This window comes from Dreissena polymorpha, chromosome 11 (genome assembly GCF_020536995.1).
Source record: "Dreissena polymorpha isolate Duluth1 chromosome 11, UMN_Dpol_1.0, whole genome shotgun sequence".
NCBI lineage: Eukaryota > Metazoa > Mollusca > Bivalvia > Myida > Dreissenidae > Dreissena > Dreissena polymorpha.
The window spans coordinates 25,055,707-25,076,010 of record NC_068365.1 but is presented as its reverse complement, the minus strand read 5'-3'; the positions used below and the strand labels follow the sequence as shown (position 1 = coordinate 25,076,010).

General features: G+C 32.3%; 2 protein-coding genes across 9 annotated transcripts in view; both read left to right on the top strand.

Annotated features, from left to right (window-relative positions):
• Positions 1–20,304, top strand: part of LOC127851335 (E3 ubiquitin-protein ligase RNF213-like) — a 173,717-nt gene that overhangs the window by 38,986 nt on the left and 114,427 nt on the right. The window lies entirely within an intron of this gene.
• Positions 1,137–13,379, top strand: LOC127851339 (uncharacterized). 2 transcript variants are annotated; one of them, XM_052385065.1, is made up of 4 exons: positions 1,137–1,208; positions 1,491–1,729; positions 2,006–2,113; positions 12,697–13,379. In XM_052385065.1, exons 1-4 carry the CDS (start codon positions 1,196–1,198, stop codon positions 12,931–12,933), a joined length of 597 nt encoding a protein of 198 aa, XP_052241025.1. In that variant the 5' UTR covers positions 1,137–1,195; the 3' UTR covers positions 12,934–13,379. The 2 variants fall into 2 exon arrangements, with proteins under 2 accessions (XP_052241025.1, XP_052241024.1); XM_052385064.1 differs by lacking the exon at positions 12,697–13,379 and adding an exon at positions 2,301–3,192.

The following is a 20,304-nucleotide window of genomic DNA, read 5'->3' as shown; positions in this document are numbered from 1 at the left end:
AATCTACCTGTTTCACAGCTGTTTCTCCATTTAAAACAACAGCTTTTCCTCATTAAATATACAGACGAAGTCCAATGGTTAACATTTTGAACAAAAATTGACTTAATCATTTATTGTTTGGTTCTTTATTTTTTTTTCAAATAGAATGACTGTACTATATTGCACCTGATATGTCATAAATAATTTATTGAACGAACAATTCTATTTCATTACGATTATATAATTTAATAGCTTCTAATTTAATTAGAAAGTGTCACAAAATCCCACACCCGATGACACACGGAATGCAATCCCCTGTCCGAGAAAACGTGGTAGCCATGTCGAAAAGAGAGATGCCCCAAGTTCTTCTGAACAGTGAAGGCATAATGGAGACAGAAGTAACAACGTATGAGTATAGCTTGAGTTAAGTTGTGTGTCAATACAAGTAAAAACTGCATTTGAGAGAATAAATAATGGTAGGCTGGGTGATTATTCCGTTATAGAATATCAGTATTTTCAGAAATCCTATTTTGATGTATTTGCACATTGCACATATTTAAATTGGATAATACTTTGGAAACAAATGACATTTTTATGAAATAAGTTTTCATAGTTACTAAGCATCCTACTTTTTAATATATTTTCATAGTTTACACAACGTTTCTACTGGGAATATGGAACGCTGTTAGTATGCGTAATATAAACATATGTTATACAGTTTACGTAATGACCTATATATATTATTTAACGAAATCATGAGATATAGCAAAAATATAAGTAACAACATTATAAAAGAAACATTCTGACAAAGTCTATCAAATGTTCTTCGGTAGCCGTTTGACATGAACAAACATTGTTTACTTCTGATTTGGACTGAGTTCATTTACTGTTCATAAATTAGAAGCACACGTAGAAGTAATGACAATACTCGAAATCGAAAGAAAATACGTATATGTACAAGCGCATCATATGCATGTTATCGACTATACTAATTGATTGTGTAACTAATTAGTAACTGGAAGTTTCGATTGAAACCACCTTTCTGTTTCCTTTCATTTGTAGGTATATTTTTTTAAGTCTTAAGATTATTGAAACTAAAAATACTGACGAGTATATAAAGGGAAAACCATGGCATCAGTATATATACACATTAAAACAATTGTACAATTTTAATAGTTAACACCAAATTATCAAAAGTCATAAGTCGACTTAAGCCATGTCTGTGAAAGGTAACAGTTTAAAACGGAGTCTGTATAGTAGATGTTGTACAACTTCGTAGTCTAATGTTTGTTACATATATAATATTTTGTATCAGTAAAATATGTTTATCTATCTATGTGGTTATCATACAAAGTACTACCTAGAATCATGCATTTGTTTTGCGAACAGGTTGTATATAATGTGCGATATAATTTATATAATGGACAATTGTGAATAACAAATAAATGAAACATAACGGTTATACATATTGAGGAGATGTTAATCGAACACATTTTTATCCATATTATTAGTAAACATATTCGCTGCCATCATCGGTTCGGTCCTTTTACCAAACAACAAGTTCGTAGCTGGGTTTCCCACGTCAATAATACTGGGCACAAAATCTCCAACGTATCCAGAACACAACTCACCATGCAACGTTGTAGACGACCAACCTAACGTCATCAACGAGAGCAGGACAGACAGTTCATTGGACATATCTGAACGAACAGCAGAACTCATCTCGAATATTAAAGCTATTACAAAATACGTAAGTAGGATATAGTGACCGTTTTATATATTTCTTTATTTATATATTATTCAGTGGGTAATTGAATATGATGTAGTTTTATACACGAATTTCCATATGCTTATTGACTAGTGTACCATTGGAAACGATGTAATATTCACCTGTATCATATTATATTTATATAGAATTTAGTAAAGGTCATTATTATAATATATAAGTGAATATCACATCATATTCTGAAAATATATAGAGATATCATTCTGTTGTATGCGTTCAATCGTGTTATGAAAATTTCAGATGTCGGAACACTCGAAAGTACTCTCTGTACTTTGTGAAAAGAAGACGACGCTTCCTGGTGCATTTGATACGGCTATATCGGAGAGGGCATCGATAAGCGATAACAAGGTATGAAACGTAAAGACATCATAGATTTTGGTTGTCTATCCATATGATACTTATTAATTGAGATTTGATTTTCACGAGTTTATTTTGTGTAAGTCGTTGATATTTATACCTGCTTAGTTGTCATAGGACTTATTTTATAATTTCGGAATCTGAAAACGGAATGAAACAATCGATATCTATGTTTCAGGCTACCGAATTATATATCCTATATCTGGAACAACTGAACGCTTTTGCGTCTACGATACACAACTTTAACGATCAATGTTCACAGGATTACGACTCGGATTTATTCAAGCAACTGCAGGATTTTCGTCAAAGCATACAAAGCACAGCTTGTACTGTTGAGATAGGTTTGCGTGGAATGGGCCTCCATGAAAGAAACCCCGGTGCATACCCCGTAGAAAATATTACTGACAGCGATTGCCAAAGTTGGAGTGGTCGTATTTGTGAAATTTATTCGTTTTTGAACGCGGTTTCAGAAAAACTTAACACGGACAATCAACTATTCGACATGAAACAGGAAATCAAATCTCAAGAAGTTGATCTCAAACGGTCTGCTATTATTGGTTAGAGGTGTATGGATCACGTTTATTTTGTTTGTTTGATTCTTAAGCATTGAATAAGTTTAATACCCATGTTCTTTTTTGCTGCATTATTGCCATATACATATGTACATAGCCCTTTATTTATTATCTGTTTTAAAATAAAACTAAAATTATAATGTTTTTTTTTTACATAAAATAACATTTGTAACAGTTCTTTAATAGGTCATTATACGCAATCTTGCGAATAAGAAAATATTAATAAATACGTTTCTAATCAACAACAATAAAAATAAAGCTTTCCTGATATATGTCTTTGAAAATATTTGTAAACAGTTGTTTTCAGCTCTAATATTAATGGCGTGGTTTAAAATCACACATAGTGTTTTTCGAGTGAAGTACGTTGAACAAACGTTTATTATGATTTCATTGACTTATGTTTGGTAAACCCCCAAATACTGCCCATTTAGGTCTTCCGAACATTACATTGTCAACATTTTTAATGACCGATTTATTGTAATAAAGAGGTACAAACAATGATTGACTTATTGTCGTGGAACGATATTGACCATAAACCACATCGATAACATGTATATCACGAGGGTCTTTCCGATTTTTATAAGACTGTATTCAACTAGCATGTTTAAATTGTTGTGTTGTAAATGTTTTTAAGAAGTTAAAAAAAGAACATCGCATTGTTTAAATAATTATTTATAGGCTTGCCTACCATTGCTAATATGTAGATTTAGCTGTGTACTTCATGTGTAATAATAGGTTTAGAAACGTATGCAGTTCGAAATAAACTCAATACTTTTGTACAAATTATATGTCGAATGAAAAGTAAAATGATACAATTGAAATGACTTATACCTAATTGCGCTCGAATTCGGAAAACAACACGGACCAATTTAATGTATCAATGGTATTTTCATTTAAATAATAAAGATTGATATATAATGTTATTATAACAGGATGGGCCATCTTTGTTAATAACACACGATAAGCGGGGTTTTCCAAACTCAGTACGGGAAAGGTATATTGCGACGGGATACGTCTATTGTAAAACATAATACACGAAAAAAAGAATTTATTTGTCATTTGGTACTTTACTTTTATTTTTTTAGTGCTGCAAAACAATGATTCTTTATGTTTACTGCACAAGTACACTTAATATCACGGAACAATTGAAATGTATCACACTTATCGTGTAGGCTCCCAATCTAGTACGTATATTTGTTGTTCTTTCGTGTTGGCGTGATGTCGGGTTTGAAGTTCGCAATAATGACCAATATGCCAACCAGAACGACAACAACGGCGACTAATATATTTTCGTATCGACGCCCTTGTTGTCGTTTTTGTTGGTGTATACATGTGATTATTCAGTTATACTAATGTTACGGAGGCTTAGAATTTGAAGTATTATGTCTAGAATGATGAAAACACAAGTTGTATATGTAAGAAATAATAGTAACACTACAAAGATACAAACATAGGTTGTAGGGATTAGCAAAGCTTGATAAAACTAATTCGCATGCGTTGAAAACGGAATAATCTAAATATGTGCAATATTATCATCTAACACGAAAAACACAATGCCAACATTCCGATATCAATATCATTTAACATAAGTTGGCGTTGCTTTATTACCTAAAAAGAACAGACAATGAGAAAAAGGACGATGAATTACATACCCAAACACATGCGAGATCTTCATTCAACGAATTTCTTTAAAGAAACGCACGTTTATGTTGATTGCATATTTTCAATCACTTTTCATATTTTATATAAAAAAACAACAACAACATATATGAACGATTCAGAATTGTGTGTATATGCATTTAAAGTTTTACTTTGAGTTTAGAGCAACTTCGATCTGTTGCGTAGTAATTATTGAAAACATAAGCAATGAACAGGGATAAAAATATTAAGAAATCATATAACAAGTAGGATTTGACTTTCTCATATATATTGTTGTTGATTTAATCTTGCTACATCTTGCCAAAAGCTCAAATATTTACACATTTTGTTTGGTTGAAACTTTTACCCATCTTGTAAATAACGACGATTTTCGTTTACGCAGACAAAACATAAAACACTGTAAAACTGTTAATATTATTACATTAGGTTAATTAAAACTACATAACGATGTATAAGTAATTGTTATTAGTTTAAGAATTTCTTTAGATTTTTTCTTATTAGCTTCGTGAAAACAGACCAATTTAAGATATAAAAATGCATCAAAGATTTTTAATGAACGTGGACAAAAGTTTTTAAGACTGATACGTTTTAGTAACGTAAATGTACAACGTTGATGAAATCGTCATACTCTTGAAACCATCAAGGAAGTCGCCCAAAAGTAAAGTGATCGCAATCATAATGGACTGGTTATCGCGTCCTTAAGTGCACTCGCCCTTTATCACCTCAGTATTACCCTTTGGTTCAGCACTTCCGTTAATTGATTAAAACGACCATATGATGAAGACTGTGAAATGATGATAAAACTTTCATTATATCCATAATAACAATACTACAAGAAATCTTTGATATAATATGTAATATAAATGATGTATATAGAAAATCTCGTAAACTAGCGGATGTTTTCCAACGACAGTTAATCGATATTGGAAGCCTTTAGTGGTCAATATGAAACTGTTATATACAGGCAACTGTCATTGTATATGGGTCCCCCAATTTGGTCCCTTGAGAGCAGCAATGCGTTTGCATGGGCCATCTTTATGTTTCATGGATCGTGATTGCTTGACTTGATTCAAGTGTCTTTTAATAGCGAGTGCACACGCTGGTATTCAGTAGTATATAACTGCCGTATATGGTAAATACTATTAAATAAATGACTTGTTCAAAGTATTGAAAAGCAAACCAGAATACATAAAATGCTCCGATTTTCTAACAAATATTTGCTTTTTGTCATGATAAAGTTAAGAAGTATCATTTGCATGAAAATGACTATCCGAAACTTGAGTTATCCGCGAAGAACAAACGAAACGTACACGCCGGGTTTTTGCGTTTATCAAATGATACTGCTCTTCGGCCAATAGACATAGAGTCGCGTCAGAAAGCATAGTTGTATCCTGTAAGTAATCACAAAATTGCGGTAATGTGATCAAATCAGTCAGCATTGTATTAATGAAAGAACAGAAGATTCCAATCCATTTGAGGTCATGACTACATAACACAACTTATCTAAGTAAAAATACCAGGTATCATCAAAATGTATCTTATTTGTCATTGGAATGGATTTCCCACACCTGTTTTTACCTATATGTTCGAAGATAGTTTGAAATGGTATCAGTCTAAGAAATAAACGACAAGCATCTAACATGCTTTTCATGAAACAAGGTTAGAATACCTGTTGCCTTTGATTAGGTCCATCTTTAAAGCTCTTTGCAGTGTGTTTCAACAGTACTTAAGAATGGGGTCTAATATAGAATAAAGTAAAGTTATAGTTTCATTGAACGATGATGGTTTATAACATAAATATTTCTTATATCATTGGCGTTATTTCATAAGAAACATTATTGAAATGGGAAAGTTGATGGTAACGTTTAGATCAGAAATGTTATCATGATGGTATCCCGGGTATGACCGGGTCGAAAGATCATATCACCAATACAAAACAACACATCGGTTATTTGATGCATTTAAAGGACAAAATAATATTACAATGAAATGAACAAAGAAATCACAAAATAATTGCAAGTAATAAATCATGGTCAATATGTTGCCTGCTGATAACTGTACAAGTACGGTTTGGTTAATATACTTTAAGATTGCTAGCTTTATAAGCAAAATTTGAAGTAACTTGGTCTTCAATTACAATACACGTTAAATTTACGCTCTCTTGATCGGTATGTGTTTTTTAAACTGATTTTCAGTTGCTAGCGTTAATTTACTGACATCGATGCTCCTGCTGCAAACAATATTTTCATCTGGATTTGTTCTTTACTCTTCGATGTCATCTGCGTGCAATGTCAGATCGGACGATAGTCCAGTGTTAACAACGGACATGCGCATCGTATTATCGGATCTTGTTCGTCAAACGGAGGGAATAATACATGAGATCAATAATTCCATAGAACTTGTGAGTACAAACCTTAATATTCTTGTAGTTGACATGGTCACTTGGTTCACACAATTAAATATATTACCGACAGGAAAAGAATTATGCAAATCAATATTTTGATTAAAGAAACATAAATACTTGAATTCAACGAATATTTCGCAAAATGTTTCGTAAAATAAAAATAACCCACAAAAAATCAGTGTTCCTTATAGCCATTGCCAAAATTTTAACGCTAGTTGTGGTATGGTAAGATAGATTTGACGAGATAGAAAATGCTCGTTTTCATTGCTGTGCGACAATATATTCCATGTTAATTTCCCGCCATAATATCCGAACATTTACGAGCGAACGCGAGACTGGCGTCGGGCAGCGTTGAAATTTTGGTTATTGCTATAAGGAACATTGATTTTGTATGTGTTAACTCTTTATTTTTTTTAAATATTGTACGAAGTATCCGTTGATTTTGAGTGTTTATTGGCTTTTAAATCATTATTCAAAAACGTTTTCATACTGTGAGTGAAAAGTGTATGTTATCAATAATTGTTCATTGTCCATCGTACAGCGAACATGTATATTGCGTTCATTGCAGATACACGGGGAAATTTTCTCGTGCGCAACTGCGAGATCAGATGACACCTTTGCACTATTATCACAGCTACTACGCCCTGCTGGACCCATTCTTGTAATAATATTTTATAAGTACAGTTTCATAGTGTGACATGCGACGCTTTTTAAAAATATGTTTGTCCACGTAGCTTCCTTTTTTGAATATGTTTATATAATTTCATGTTTGCTTAGATTTTAGGAGAACTTGATTTGGCATACAACATATCGAGAGTTGCATCGAATTGTTTCAGAAACATTCTAGGTGATTTAGATACTTTGCCCGGTTATTTTGCCGAATTAAAACCGTTTCTATGGAAAATAGAAAGAAATATTTTGAGCTTTGCGTGCCAGGTTGAAATCGGGATGAAAGCGTTGAACATGCCAATACCTCTTCAAGACTGGGCTTTTCCGATACATTCCTGCGAAACCCCGTTGATATATCAAGCGGATTTGAGAAAAACTGTTGAAATTTGTAAACTGCTTGTCAACAAATATAAGATATTTACTGTTATTAACCATGATTTGTTTGCATTAGGACAAGACATGTAGTTTTTCATATACGTGCATCGCTATTATACTTCATACTAGAATTAGTGTTTTTTTTTATTATTCATTGAAGTATCCTTTATATTCACTACTATTTATTATTTAATAAATATTTATGTTATACCAATGTTTTTACAAACTTATTGCATTTGCATTGATTCATTTTCAGGAAAATACTCAGATTTGCGTTGTTGTTTTACTGCCTTTGTTGTTTATATGCAAATGCTACAACGCTTCAAATGAAAAATTCTTCATTTTATTAATTGATACGAATAACAGCTTGAATGGTAAATAATGCGTAATAGTTCGCCCTGATTTACTCCTTGTGTTTCTGATTATTTCATAATGTGAGGTAGTATTGTTGGCAACCTCAGTGAGGAATACAATGGACTTTTCTTGGCAACCTTAGTGAGGAATAAAATGGGCTTTCCTTGGCAACCTTAGTGAGAAATAAAATATGGCAAGGCCCTTTTAAATAGCGTATTAAACATACTCCTTTTACATGATAAAATTAATGTTTTGATGAATGTTTATTTACACTTATTTTGTTTTTGTTTATATACTTCTATTTTCGTAATAAAATTGCTTGAATACTCATGCAGTGGTTCATTCATTTTTACTCGATATGTGCTTTGCATGAAAGCAAACGCCTCTGACAACATTCCTCTTAATGTATTCTAGTTTAGCAGCTATGATATGCCTTTATTTTTACTCTATTAAAACAACAAACGAGTATTTGCTGGGAATTCAACAAGTGCATGTTTACAAAATATAAGCCAAACCTGCGTGATATCGTACCAACGGCATATCGAGATTTTCTGACAGTGTAAGTAGGTCTTATTAAAAATCTTAATCTGCATTGTTAAGTTATTTTTTCGAAATCATAATCCTAACGGCTGTGATTGGTTCATCTCAATTTTATTTTGTGCTCATCTTCTAATACAAATTCTAATACAAAACGAGAACACATAATAAGAATACAAGTGCGTTTAAAACATGTAAAGCAACCTTATTCATGAAAGACGAGTAGATGTCATTGCGAGGAACTTAGTACATACGTTTGAATCACGAACCAAACCCGATGGGAAAGTCTTTTTTTTAAAGATTTCGCGACGAGATTAAATATTTAAATAAATCATTATAAGTATCAGAGCACAACAATCTATGATCCGTGATTTAAAACTAGCCTCTGTATAAAGGCAGGATGACAAAAAATGCGGGACAGGATTGTAGACTGAAGAACCACTTCCGAAAGTAACTCATTTAAAAGAACATGCAGGTTTCTAAGGCAAAGCTTAATAGATGTATATATTAAAAGAACGTAAACGTTAGTTACGTTTTATTTATAACGAAGATTCATTAAAATGAGGAAAAATGTAAATCCCTGTCTTGGACAAAAATAAATCTTAATAACAATAATCGTAACCTACAATTATTATTTCCATCCGATGCCAACTATACATAAGGCGTTAGAATTGAATACTAGAAAATGAATGCTAGGAAACTGTAAAGTTCGATGAATAAAAATATTTTTTGTTTTAATAAATACTTATATTCAAAGGTATGACTTTTATATATTTCCCTTACATATCAGACATTACAATTTAATTTTACTTTCCGATGGATCACATTAAAAGTAACTGCAATCGAAACACGAAACTAATAGAGTATATAATATAGAAAATAGTACAAGGGTATCGGGGAATCGACAGTGTTCATGGCTTGCGTATTAAAGTTGTGAAACGGCATTAATTAGCCGGTAGTTTCACCAGGAGCTCCCTTTCAGTTTCCTCGAGTTGAAATAACTTGTAATTATTTGTATGTATATAAGACATGACAAACGCTATTCAAAAAGTTAAATGATCAATATACATTTTAAAAATAAGAGTCAAAAATGCAAAATGGCAACGATGTTGAGAGGTAACTTTAAAAAAACTAGAGTAGATGTTTTACATGTTCGACCTCGACTTCTTGTTTGTAAATTAATGAACATTTCTGTTCATTTTGTGTACTTTTTACTAATGTATATGATACCATGCTATAAAACCCAAGAGTTTACAGTTTCTTTGTAAACACTTTGTATGTAATGCAATGTTCTGAATATGACCAAACGAGTTTTGTATATAATATATCAATTACAATCGGGCCACTGAACAGAGAACGGGCGTTTATTCAAACTAGGGATTAAACATGACCCAAGCTGATCTTAAGTTCAACCTAAAACGGTTCAATATTTCATTCCTGATTGCCGATTATATGATCAACTAGTGCCCAAAACCTTCATTTTTCACAGTCGAAAGAATTTATCTGTTTCACAGCTGTTCCTTCATGTAAAACAGCAGCTTTTCCTGATTGAATATAAAGACGAAGTCCAATAGTTAACTTTTTCAACAAACATTGACTTAATCATTCTTTTTTTGGTTCTTTATTTTTTCAAATAGAATGACTGTTTTTAATTGCATCTGATATGTTATAAATAGTTTATTGAACGAACAATTCTATTTCATAACAATTATATAATTTAATAGCTTCTAATTTAATTAGAAAGTGTCACAAAATCCCACACCCGATTGCAAACGGATTGCAATCCCCTGTCCGAGAAAAAAGTGGTAGCCATGTCGAAAAGAGAGATGCCCCAAGTTCTTCTGAACAGTGAAGGCATAAAGTAGAAAGAAGTAACAACATACGAGTATAACTCGAGTTAAGTTGTGTTTCAATACATGTAATAACTGAATTTGAGAGAATAAATAATGGTAGGCTGGATGATTATTCCGTATCAGTATTTTCAGGAATCATCTTTTGATGTATTTGCATATTGCACATATTTAAATTGGATAATACTTTGGAAACAAATGACATTTTTATGAAATAATTTTTCAAAGTAACTAAACGTCCTACCTTTTAATATATTTTCTTAGTTTACACAATGTTTCTACTGGGAGTATGGAACGCTGTCAGTATGCGTAATTTAAACATATGTTATATTGTAATGAACTATATATTATTCAACGAAATAATGAGATATAGCAAAACTATAAGTAACACCAATATAAAAGAAACATTCTGACAAAGTCTATCAAATGTTCTTTTGGAGTCGTTTGACATGAAAAAACATTGTTTACTTCAAATTTGGACTGAGTTCATTTCCTGTTTATTTCATCAATTAGAAACACACATAGTAGTAATGATAATAATCGAAATCGAACGAAAATACGTATATATACAAGCGTATTATATACATTTTATCGAGTAATTGATTGTGTAACTAATTAGTAACTGGGAGTTTCAATTGAAACCACCTTTCTGTTTCCTTTAATTTGTAGGTATCTTTTTTAAGCCTTACATTATCGAAACTAAAAATACTGACGAGTATATAAAGTGGAAACCATGGCATAAGGTTATATATTAAAACAATTGTACAAGTTTAATAGTAAACACCAAATTATAAAAGTCATAAGTCGACTCGAGCCATGTCTGTGAAAGGTAACAGTCTAAAACGGAGTCTGTAAAGTATATGTTGTACAACTTCGTAGTCTAATGTTTGTTACATACATTTGTATTGAATATTTGTGTCATTAACCCATTTATGCCTAGCGTCCTGAAAAAAGGCCTTGGCAAACAGCGTAGACCCAGATGAGACGCCGCGTGATGCGGCGTCTCATCTGGGTCTGCTCTGTTTGCTTAAAGGAATTTCTGTAAGAAGTATTCTAAATATAGAAATAAATATACTAGACATCCCTAATTTTGGAAATATATTGATCCAATTTAGAAGGATGGGAGAGTCCACTAGGCATAAATGGGTTAAAGTATGTTTATCTATCTATGTGGTTATCATACAAAGTACTACCTAGAATCATGCATTTGTTTTGCTAACAGGTTGTATATAATGTGCGATATAATTTATATAATGGACAATTATGAATAACAAATAAATAAAACATAACGGTTATACATATTGAGGATATATTAATCGAACACATTTTTTATCCATATTATTAGTAAACATATTCGTTGCCATCATCGGTTCGGTCCTTTTACCAAACAACAAGTTCGTTACTGGGGTTCCCACGTCCAGAATACTGGGCACAAAACCTCCAACGTATCCAGAACACAACTCACCGTGCAACGTTGTAGACGACCAACCGAACGTCATCAACGTGAGCAGAACAGACAGTGCATTGGACATATCTGAACGAACAGCAGAACTCATTTCGAATATTAAAGCTATTACAAAATATGTAAGCAGGTGATAGTTACCGTTTTATATATTTCTTTATTTATATATTGGCCAGTGGGTCATTGAATATGATGTAGCTTTTATAAACGAATTTCTATATGCTTATTGACTAGTGGGCCATTGAAAACGATGTAATATTCACCCGTATCATATTATATATAAGAAGAATTTAGTAAAGGTCATTATTATAATATATTAATGAATACCACATCATATTCTGAAAATGTCTAGAGATATCATTTTATTGTATGCGTTCAATCTCGTTATAAATATTTCAGATGTCGGAACACTCGTTACTACTTTCTATACATTGTGAAAAGAAGACGACACTTCCTGTTTCATTTGATACGGTTATAACGGAGAAGACATCGATAAGCGATAACAAGGTATAATACGTAAAGACATCATAGATTTTTGCATGAATGTCTATCCGTATGATACTTGATATTTGATTTTAACGTGTGTATTGTGAATAAGCCGTTGATATTTATACCTGCTTAGTTGTCATAGGACTTATTTTATAATTTCGGAATCTGAAAACGGAATAAAACAATCGATATCTATGTTTCAGGCTACCGATTTATATATCATATATCTGGAACAACTGAACGCTTTTGCGTCTACGATACACAACTTTAACGATCAATGTACACAGGACTACGACTCGGATTTAATCAAGCAACTGCAGGATTTTCGTCAAAGGATACAAAGCACACCTTGTGCTGTTGAGATAGGTTTGCGTGGAATGGGCCTCCATGAAACAAAGCCAGTTGGAGTGGTCGTATTTGTGAAATGTATTCGTGTTTGAACGCGGTTTCAGAAGAACTTAACACGGACAATCAAATATTCGACACGAAACAGGAAATCAAATCTCAAGAAGTTGATCTCAAACGGTCTGCTATTTTTGGTTAGAGGTGTATGGATCACGTTTATTTTGTTTGTTCGATTTTTTAGCATTGATTAAGTTTTATACACATGTTCGTTTGCGCTGAATTATTGCTATATACATATGTAAATAGTCCTTTATTTATTGTCTGTTTTTAAATAAAACAAAACATATAATGTTTTCTTACATAAAATGACATTGGTAACAGTCCTATAATAGGTCATTATACGCAATCTTGCGAATGAGAACAGATTAATAAATGCGTTTTTAATCAAAACAATAAAAAAGAGCTTTCCTGATATATATGTCTTTGAAAATATTTGTAAACAGTTGTTTTCAGGTCTAATATAAATGGCGTGGTTTAAAATCACACATAGTGTTTTTCCACTGAAGTACGTTGAACAAACGTTTATTATGATAATTGCATTGACATATTTATGGTAAACCCGCAAATACTTCCCATTTAGGTCTTCCGAATATTACATTGTCAACAGTTTTAATGACCCATTTAGTGTAATAAAGAGGTACAAACCATTTTTGAGTTATTGTCATGGAACGATATTGACCATAAACCACATCGATTACATGTATATCGCAAGGGTCTTTCCGTACTTGTATAAGACTGTATTCAACTAGCATGTTTACTAAAGGTGTTGTGTTGCAAATTATTTTTTAAAGAAGTTTTAAAAAAACATCGCATTGTTTAAAAAATTATTTTTAGGCTTGCATACCATTGAAAATATATGGATGCAGTGGTGTACTACATGTGTAATGATAGGTTTAGTTCAATGTTTAATGAAAAGTAAGATGATAAAATTCAAATCACTCATACCTAAGTGCGCTCGACTTTGGAAAACAACACGGCCCAATTTAATGTATCAATGGTATTTTCATTTAAATAATAAAGATTGATATATTATGTTATTATAAAAGGATGGGCCATCTTTGTGAATAACACACGATACGCGAGTTTTTCCAAACTCAGTACGGGAAAGGTATATTGTGACAGGATACGTCAATTGTAAAACATAATACACGCACAAAAAGAATTTATTTGTCAATTAGTACTTTACTTTTATTTTTGTATTGCTGCAAAACAATGGTTCTTTATGTTAACTGTACAAGTTCACTTAATATCACGAAACAATTGACATTTATCATAATTATCGTGAAGGCTCCCAATCTAGTTCGTATATGTATATGTGGTGTTCTTTCGTGTTGGCGTGATTTTGGGTTTGACGGTCGCCATAATGACTACTATTCCAACCAGAACGACAACAACGGCGACTAATATATGTTCGTATCGTCGCCCTTGTTGTAGTTTTTTCGGGTCTACTTGTGATTATGAGGAACACAATGCCAACAAACATGCCTATATCAATATTATTTAACACAAGTCGGCGTTCCTTTAATGCATAAAAAGAACAGACAATGATAAAAATGACGCCGAATTACATATCCAAGCACATGCAAGATCTTCATTTATGTAGATTGTATATTATCAATCACTTTTCCTATATAAAAGCATATATGAACGGTTTAGAATTGTTTGTAAATGTATTTAAAGTTTTCCTTTGAATTTAAGCAACTTTGATTTGTTGCGTAATACTTATTGAAAACATAAGCAATACACTGTGATAAAATATGTATTAAGAAATCATATAGCAATTAGGTTTGCATATTAATTGCTGTTGATTTGATCTTGTTACATCTTGCCAAAAGCTGAAATATTTACAAATTCTGTTTGGTGGAAACTTTAACCCATCTTGTGAATAACGACGATTTTCGTTTACGCAGACAAAACATAAAAAACTGTAAAAATGTTTATATTATTACATAACGTTAATAAATGCATCAAAGATTTTAAATGAACGTGGACAAGAGTTTTTAAGACTGATACGTTTTGGTAACGAAAATTTACAACGTTGATGAAATCGCCATACTGTTGATAATAGATCATCAAGGAAGTCGCACAAAAGTAAAGTGATCGAATCGTAATGGACTGGTTATCGCGTCCTTAAGCGCACTCGACCTTTATCACCTCAGTATTACCCTTTGGTTCAGCACTTCCGTTAATTGATTAAAACAACCATATGATGAAGACTGTGAAATGATGATAAAACTTTCATTATATACAGAATTACAATACTACAAGAAATCTTTGATAGTATATGTAATATAAATGATGCATATAGAAAATCTCGTTAACTAGCGGATGTTTTCCAACGACAGCTAATCGATATTGGAAGCCTTTAGTGGTCAATATGAAACTGTTATACACAGGCAACTGTCATTGTATATGGGTACCCCAATTTGGTCCCTTGATAGCAGCAATGCGTTTGCATGAGCTATTTTTTTGTTTCATGGATCGTGATTGCTTGACTTGATTTAAGTGTCTTTTAATAGCGACTGCACACGCATACTATTAAATAAATGACTTGTTCTAAGTATTGAAAAGCAAACCACAATACATAAAATACTCCGATTTTCTAACAAAAATTTGCTTTTTGTCATGATCATTTGCATGAAAATGACTATCCGAAACTTGAGTAATCCGCGAAGAACAAACGAAACGTACACGCCGGGTTTTTGCGTTTATCAACTGATACTGCTCTTCGGCAAATAGACATAGAGTCGCGTTAGAAAGCATAGTTTGATCCTGTAAGTAATCACAAAATTGCGGTAATGTGATCAAATCAGTCAGCATTGTATGAATGAAAGAACAGAATATTCCGATCCATTTGAGGTCAAGAATACATAACACACATTATCTAAGTAAAAATACCAGGTATCATCAAAATGTATCTTATTTGTCATTGGAATGGATTTCCCACACCTGTTTTTGCATATATGTTCGAAGATAGTTTGAAATGGTATCAGTCTGATGAAAAGACGCCGAGCATCTAACATGCTGTCTATTAAACAAGGTTTGAATACATGTTGCCTTTGATTAGGTCCATTTTTTAGCTCTTCATAGTGTGTATTAACAGTACTAAATAACGGGGTCTAATATAGTAAAACGTATAGCTATAATTGATAATTTCATTAAACGATGATGGTTTATAATATACATATTTGTTATATCATTGACGTTATTTCATAAGAAAAATTATTGAAATGGGAAAGTTAATGGTTACGTTAAGATCAGAAATGTTATCATGATGGTATCCCGGGTATGACCGGGTCGAAAGATCATATGACCAATACAAAACAACACATCGGTTATTTTATGCATTAAAATTACAAAATAATATTCCAATCAAATGAATAAAGAAATCACACAATAATTGCAAATAATGAATCGTGGTCGATATGCTGCCTGCTGATAACTGTACAAGTACGGTTTGGTTTATATACTTTAAGATAGCTAGCTGTATAAGCAAACTTTGACGTAATGTGGTCTTTAATTATAATACACGTTATCTTTACGCTCTCTTGATTGGTATGCGTTTTTTAAACTGATTTCAGTTGCAAGCGTTAATTTACTGACATCAATGCTCCTGCTGCAAACAATGTTTTCATCTGGATTTGTTCTTTACTCTTCGATGTCATCTGCGTGCAATGTCAGATCGGACGATAGTCCCGTGTTAACAACGGACATACGCATCTTATTATCGGATCTTGTTCGTCAAACGGAGGGAATATTACATGAGATCAATAATTCCATAGAACTTGTGAGTACAAACCTTAATATTCTTGTAGTTGACATGGTCACTTGGTTCAAGCAATTAAATATGTTACCGATAGGAAAAGTATTATGCAAATCAATATTTTGATTAAAGAAACATAAATACTCGAATTCAACGAATATTTCGCAGTGTTTCGTAAAAAAAAGTTAACCCACAAAAAATCAGTGTTCCTTATAACCATAGCCAAAATTTCACCGCTAGTTGTGGCATGGTAAGATAGATTTGACGAGATACAAAATGCTCGTTTTCATTGCTGTGCGACAATATATTCCATGTTAATTTCCCGCCATGATATCCGAACATTTACGAGCGAACGCGAGATTGGCCTCGGGCAGCGTTGAAATTTTTGCTATTGCTATAAGACACACTGATTTTTTATGTGTCAACTCTTTTTTTTTAAATATCGTACGAAATATTCGTTGATTTTGAGTGTTTATGGGCTTTTAAACCAATATTCAAAAACATTTTCATACTGTGAGTGAAAAGTGTATGTTATCAATAATTGTTCATTGTCCACCTTACAGCGAACATGTATATTGCGTATATTGCAGATACACGGGGGAATTTTCTCGTGCCCAACTGCGAGATCAGATGACAACTTTGCAATATTGTCACAGCCAATACGCCCCGCTGGAACCATTCTTGTAATAATATTTTATAAGTACAGTTTCATAGTGTGACATACGACGCTTAAAAAAAAGAAATATGTTTGTCCGCGTAGCTACCTTTTTTGAATATGTTTATATAATTTAATGTTTGCTTAGATTTCAGGAGAACTTGATTTGGCCTACAACATATCGCGAGCTGCATCGAGTTGTTTCAGAAACATTCTAGGTGATTTAGATACTTTGCCCGGTTATTTTGCCGAATTAAAACCGTTACTATGGAACATAGAAAGAAATATTTTGAGCTTTGCGTGCCAGGTTGAAATCGGGATGAAAACGTTTAACATTCCAATACTTCTTCAAGACTGGGCTTTGCCGATACATTCATGTGAAACCCCGTTGATGTATCAAGCGGATTCGAGAAAAACTGTTGAAATGTGTAAACTGCTTGTCAACAAATATAAGATATTTACTGTTATTAACCGAGATTTGTTTGCATTAGCACAAGACATGTAGTGTTTCATAAACGTGCATCGCTATCATACTACATACTTAAATCAGTTTTTATTATTATTTTCATTGCAGTATCCTTTATATTCACTACTTTTATTTATATAATAAATATGTATTTTACACCAATGTTTTCTGCAAACTTATTGCATTTTCACTGATTCATTTTCCGGAAAATACTCAAGTATTCGTTGTTGTTTTACTGCCTTTGATGTTTATATGAAAATGCAATTTTTATGTTAACATGCAGTTCGTGACACTCAACAAATGTTACTACGCATTAAATTAAAAATGCTTCATTTTATTCATCGATACGAATAACATTTTGAATAGAAAATGGTGCATAATAACTCGCCCTAGTATAATCCATGTGAATCAGATTACCGGAGTATTCCCTATTGTGAGGTAGTATTGTTGGGCTTTCCTTGGCAACCTTAGTGAGGAATAAAAATGGGCTTTCCTTGGCAACCTTAGTGAGGAATAAAAATGAGCTTTCCTTGACAACCTTAGTTAGGAATAAAAATGGATTTTCCTTGGCAACCTTAGTGAGGAATAAAATATGACAAGGCTTTTTTAAATAGTGTATTGGTCATACTCCTTATACGTGATAAAAATAATCTTTTGATGAATGTTTTAATTTACACTTTTTTGTTTTTGTTTACATGCTTATATTTTCGTAATAAAATTGCTTGAATACTAGTGCGGTGGTTCATACATTGTTACTCGATATGTGCTTTGCATGAAATGCAAACGCCTCTGACAAATTTCTTGTAAATGCATGTTATTTTAGCAGCTTTGATATGCATTTAATTTTACTCTTTTAAAACAACAAATTAGTATTAGTATTTGCTGTGAGAAATGCAAGTGCATGTTTACAAAATATAAGCCATACATGCGTGGCATCGTACCTAAACAATTCGAGATTCTCACAGTGAAATTAGCCCTTATTAGAAATCTTAAGCTGCATTGTTAAAAAATGTATTTTCTCGAAATAAGAACATTACTGAAGTATGTGATAGGTTCATCTTAGAAAAACAAAAATAAGATAACAAGTACGTTTTAAAGCAACCTTAGAGACATGAAAGACTCGTAGTTACCATTGCCAGGCACTTCAGAGTACAGACGTTTGAATCACGAACCAAACACAATGGGAAGGGTATTTTACAATATTTCGCGACGGGGATTCAATCAATGAAAATAATTATCCGGGCACAACAAGCTATGATCCGAGATTTAGAACGAGCCTATGTATCAAGGCAGGATGACAAAAATGCGGGACATGATTGTAGACTGAAGAACCACATCCGAAACTAACTCATTTTTAATAGCATGCAGCTTTCTAAGGCAAAGCTTAATAGATGTATAGATTTAAAAGAATGTACACGTTAGTGAAGATGTTTCCTTTAACGAAGATTCATTTAAATGAGGCACAATGTTTATTCCCTGTCCTGGAAACAAACAACTAAACGCAAACTATGTCAGTAGATTAACTACCAACACATATTATTGCCTTTCGAGGCCAACTTTACATAAGGAGACAGCATTACAGTTTTTGATGACAGTTTTCGACACAATTCTATACGTGCGTTAGAATTGAATACTAGACAATGAATGCTAGTAAATTGTAAAGTTCGATAAATAAATATTTTTTTTGTTATAATAAACACTTATATTTAAAAGGTATGCTTTTTTATATATTTTCCTTACATATAAGACATATAAGACATTACAATTTAAATTTACTTTCCGGTGGATCGCATTGAAAGTAACCACAATCGAAACACGAAACTACTAGAGTATATATATAATGTAGAATATAGTACAAGGGTCACATGTTTATCGGAGAATCGACAGCGTTCATGGCTTGCGTGTTCACGTTGTGAAACGGCATTAATTACCCGATAGTTTCACCAGTAGCTCCCTTTCAGTTTCCTCGAGTTTAAATTACTTGCAATTATTTGTATGTATATAAGATATGACAAACGCTATTTAAAAATATTGAATGATCGATATATATTATAAAAATAAGAGCCAAATATGCAAAATGGCAACGATGTTGAAAGGTAACTTAAAAAAACACAACATAATAGATGTTTTACATGTTCGACATCGACTTCTTGTTCGTTAATTAGTGAACATTTATGTTCATTTAATGTACTATTTACTAATGTATTTGATATCATGCTAAAAAACCCCAGGATTTTACAGTTTCTTTGTAAACACTTTGTATGTAATGCAATGTTCTAAATATGACAAAACGAGTTTTGTATATAATATAGCAGTATATAATTCACCGATGACGACAACGAACACTAGTTATAAATGAATAAAACTTGATATTTGTGAAATATTCGATTTTAGTTCAAATAGTCGTTGCCATCAACGTTATCAACGAGAGCAGAACGAACAGTGCATTGGACCTAATAATAATAATAATAATAATAAAATCTTTATTTAAAGAAGATAAATGATGCTTTTACAAGTAGAGG

Excerpts from the sequence above, each read along its gene's own strand:
- LOC127851339 (XM_052385064.1), top strand. Across the intron at positions 1,730-2,005 it reads TTAAAGCTATTACAAAATAC|ATGTCGGAACACTCGAAAGT; the intron begins GTAAGTAGGATA and ends TGAAAATTTCAG. Across the intron at positions 2,114-2,300 it reads CATCGATAAGCGATAACAAG|GCTACCGAATTATATATCCT; the intron begins GTATGAAACGTA and ends TCTATGTTTCAG.